The sequence below is a fragment of the Phaseolus vulgaris genome, chromosome 11, assembly GCF_000499845.2.
Source record: "Phaseolus vulgaris cultivar G19833 chromosome 11, P. vulgaris v2.0, whole genome shotgun sequence".
In the NCBI taxonomy this organism is placed as follows: Eukaryota; Viridiplantae; Streptophyta; class Magnoliopsida; order Fabales; family Fabaceae; genus Phaseolus; species Phaseolus vulgaris.
In genome coordinates this window covers 28,059,895-28,064,060 of record NC_023749.2, presented here as the reverse complement: position 1 = coordinate 28,064,060, position 4,166 = coordinate 28,059,895, and the positions used below count along the sequence as shown (strand labels likewise).

The 4,166-nt window shown below is 53.4% G+C and overlaps 1 protein-coding gene across 1 annotated transcript; it reads left to right on the top strand.

The window, feature by feature from the left end:
- The first annotated feature begins 237 nt into the window (after positions 1 to 237).
- Positions 238 to 987, top strand: LOC137838500 (uncharacterized). Its single transcript, XM_068647746.1, has one exon. The coding sequence runs from the start codon at positions 238 to 240 to the stop codon at positions 985 to 987; it is 750 nt and encodes a 249-aa protein (XP_068503847.1).
- The last annotated feature ends 3,179 nt before the right edge of the window (positions 988 to 4,166 follow it).

Here is a 4,166-nt window from a genome sequence, read left to right as displayed (position 1 = left end):
GCACCCTTCAAGAGGAGGAAATCTGCAAGGGTTCCCCTCCTACCAGCGGCGTCGCCCCAGGGAGAGGATTCTTTCAGGGACAACCCTCCAAGCGCCACTTCCCTTCCCCCCACAATCGTCCAAGAGGATGTAGGCGAAGGCGCCGAGTCTGCTCCACCTCCACCACCGGCAGAGGTCTCTGCTTCTCCTGCCCCCGTCGCTGCCGCCCCCGATCTTATCGCCATCCCTCCTCTAATTATGCATCTGATGAGGGGCTTCAGTGGTGGAACAATGCCAGAGGGTTCCGACAGGAAGGAGGGCATGCCCTTCTACTTGGGGGCCTTCTTGGCGGTGGCCCTTGAATGGTGCGCCCAGGCCAGAAACGCTGCTTTGCAAACCCAAACCCTCCAGGCCTTGGAAACAAGGGTAGCTGCTCTGGAGGAGGAAAGGAAGATTCTGGGACGCCAAAACGAAACTTACCAAACCACCCTGAAGCAGGCGCAAGAGTCCAAAGCAGAGGCCGAAAAACAACTGGCAGAGGCGGTGGAGCTCCAGGCCGACTTCTACGCTCGGGAAGTCGCCCTCAAAGTTCAGGTAACGAGCCTTCAAGACATAGTCGAAGCTTACGAAGAAGTTCAAAAGGACTTGAAGGACCGCTGCTGTGAGCAAGCTGACGAAATGGAGCGGATGGAGGGGGAAATGGCTACCCAGGCCAAAGCTATGGGTCTTCTCCAGGTTGACTACGACAAACTGCAGGTCGAGGTTTGCCGAATCCGTGTGGAAAAGGAGGCTTTGGAGAAGCAGGTAGCTTCTGGGGACGCCACCATTGAGGAGCTAGAGAAGGACAAAAAGACCCTCATCCAGGACATGGCGGGCACCTTCGAGGAGGGATTCCAGGAGGCTCTGGCACAAGCTGTCTGCATGAATCCGGGGATCGACATTTCCAACTGCGATTCCACTCAGCACATTGTTGATGGAAAAGTCGTGCCCCTGGAGCTGGACGATTGAACCGCCACCCTCGACCATCACTTTATTCCTTTACACTTGCTTTTAACCCTCTTTGATAAACTTGTAATTCTTTGAATTGTCTGCACTTTCGTTACAACTTTGGGTTTTTGCATGACTACTTTCGTGCCATTGAGATATAGAATTCCGCCTGTGTGATTTTACTTTCGTTTTTTGCCTTCACGTGCTTCGGTTCTGATCCTGCCTGTTGACCGGAGCGCTGGAGAATGCCTCGTCAAAGGATCGACGTGCGCGCCGCTTCTCACTTCTGTTCCTCCTCTGGATCTATCTCAAGAACCTGCAAAGAAACGATACGGCGCCGCTGCGGCCGATCGCACTCCGACGCTCAAGTCAGTGACGGTATCACCAAATACTAAGAACTGGAACCGTGCAAAAACTCTCTCACAAAACAGCTCTGTCACTCGCAAGCGTAAAGTGTATGAACTGAACGTGCGTACCTCAAAAAGTTCGCTAAGAGCTCTTATATACCTGGTGATTTTCTCTCTCCTGGCAGTTACAGACTTGGACACGTGGCTCGTATCCAACTGTACACGTGCCATCATCTGGAGGCTCCCTGACTTGGCGCTGCTTCTACTCTCATTTTGGCTAAGTTACCTATGCATGGTACTGCCCAGTGCATAGCTAACTTAGGAGTGCGATCCCTACTGAAACTGGCGAGTTAGGGTCTTCATACACCTTCCCTGTGGTCTCGCCGGCCGCCTTCATAATCTGCTTCTCCTTTATCATCGGCGATGTGCTTGTTCTGGCGATCTCCGACTGCTTGGTCGCCTGAGTCTGCATCTGGCGACTTCATCCTCAACCTGGCGATCGCCTATTCTGGTAAGCTGGAGATCGGAACACGCCAACTTAACAATCGGCGACTACACGTGCCTCCCGACTTCCTTCCTAACTGCCAACCTGGCGCCTTGTCAACACGCCTACACTGTAGCAGGGTGCCACGTCATCACACCCGACCACCAGGGCGGTACACAAGCCCCCCAGTCTTAAGCGAAGACTTGTCTAGCGAAAAGACTGAAAAAGCCTTCGTTAACACCGGTCTACGTGGCATGGACGCAGAATTCCAAGCGATAGTACTTTCTGCTGCTCTGACGCTCCACCAAACCCTTCGCGCATCGTTCGACACGTGGCTCTCATCAACGGCTATCTTCATCTGCCGTTAGCGCTTCCCAAAACCATTTCGAAAACCCTTAAACCCCTTACGCTCCTACTGTTCCATCACTTTCTTCACACTTGCATACGCTCTCATTTCCTTCTGCGAAAGCTCTCGACGTTCCTCGACGCTCTAGATCACCACCTCCCTTCAACGTTCTCCTGATCATCGAAAGGTAACTACTTTCCTTCATCTGCTGGGTTCCCTTGCATTTTCACCGATTTGCATCATCCTGTAACTGTCTGGTGCATACGCTGTGGGCTGTTTTTCCATTTCTCCTTCTGCGTAACTTAGGGCTTTGTCGATCGTCGCAACGAACTCACATTCGTTCGTCTTTCACCTTCCTTCTATGATCGAGTCAGCCTTTGTAACCCTCCTGATTATTATTCTTTCTCTTTCTTCTTCCTTTGCAGTTGCTACCATGACTCGCACCAAGATTACCCCGAACCCCCCTCCATCAGCGCGAAACCCTCCTTCACAAGCACACGACTCAACGCAAGTGCGTGGTGCTCCCTCTTCGCAGGCTGTGAGGCCTGCGTCTTCCCAAACCGCTCTGGCCCAGGCGACTCCACCAAACGCTGGAGGAGCCCCCATCCCTCTGCCAGACTTCAAGACTTTATACCCATGGGCTAACCCAACCCTCTTAAAGGAAACCTCGTCGGTGAACACTGCGGGAGCGGTTCTGCGATTGACCAATGGGGACGAGGCCCACCAATCGTTTCACAAGGAGCACGATGAGAGAATGATGGTGCTGCCTTGCCCCGCCGCTCTGCCAGTGTGCGCCGATGACAAAGTGAGCGCCGACGGGCCCTTCTGCTTCGTCTACACCACTTTCTTCAAGAAGGTCAAACTCAGGTTCCCTCTTACTCGATTTGAGAGGGAACTCTTAACCGAGCTCAACATCGCTGTCGCCCAGCTTCACCCCAACAGCTGGGCGTTTGTCCGAGCTTTCGAGATAACGTGCGCCCACCTGGGGTTGCCCGCGTCAGTGGACGTGTTTTTATTCCTGTTTGAGGCCAAGCACCCAGGAGATCGCCTGTGGGTCAGCCTGAATGCCATTGCTGGGAGATCCATTTTCACCATCTTCCAGCAGTCGTACAAGGATTGGAAGGGGAAGTTCATCCAGGTTCGCGCAAATGACAAAGACACTTCCCTTCTCGACGGTTTCCCCTTGTACTGGGTGGACAAGGGGAAAAAGGAGTCCAAGAGCTGCTTCAGGAGGCCCAGAAGTCCTGATACCATGGGAGCTTTGGACCGAGACCTTTGCCTATTCTGGAAGAGGGTGGCAGATGCCCACATAACATTCTTGACCCCCACCCTGATTTCCTTCGAGTTCTTTGAGGACCAGTTGGAATTCCAAATAGGTCAGGACGCTACACTCTTGTCTTGACATTGCTTCTGATATTGTTTCTGGGCGTCTTGTGCGACACGCACAAGACTTTGGTTTTATCTTTTCTGCATATGCCTGTTTTTGCTGTCTCATTGCCTTGTACACTAATCTTTTTCCCCTTTGAGCTAACTCATGCACTTTCGTTTCATGCAGATACCATGTTGGGTAAGAACATGCTCGCCGACTTGAAGGCGCTCGCCCGCAACCACGGGTTGGCGACCGGTTCCCAGACGGTACCCAACTCGGCGGTCGAGAAGGCCATCATTCATGGGCGATCACCGCCTAAGGAGCCCACCCAACGAAAGAAACTGGTCCTTAAAAGGCCAAAGCGAAAAGCCCCCCAAGTCGTCCAAGAGGAGGAGGAAGAGGACGACGAGGTCACTGAGGATGGCCTCGTTACAAAGAGGAAAAGGGTGGCACCACCTTCTCCACCTGCCCCACCCCCTCTTCCAGCTTCAACACCACCATCAACACCTGCTCGTCCTCCCTCATCGCCAACACCACGAGCCCCTTCACCACCAGTCCAAGCAACTCCACTGGCCACTGCGCCACCAGCAGTCGAGGCTCAAGAGCCAAACTTTCTGGAGGACCCCCCAAGTGCCTCTACGCCCCATATCTCAG

Bases quoted from the DNA above. Each gene is read 5' to 3' on its own strand.
- LOC137838500 (XM_068647746.1), top strand. From the start codon at position 238: ATGCATCTGATGAGGGGCTTCAGTGGTGGAACAATGCCAGAGGGTTCC.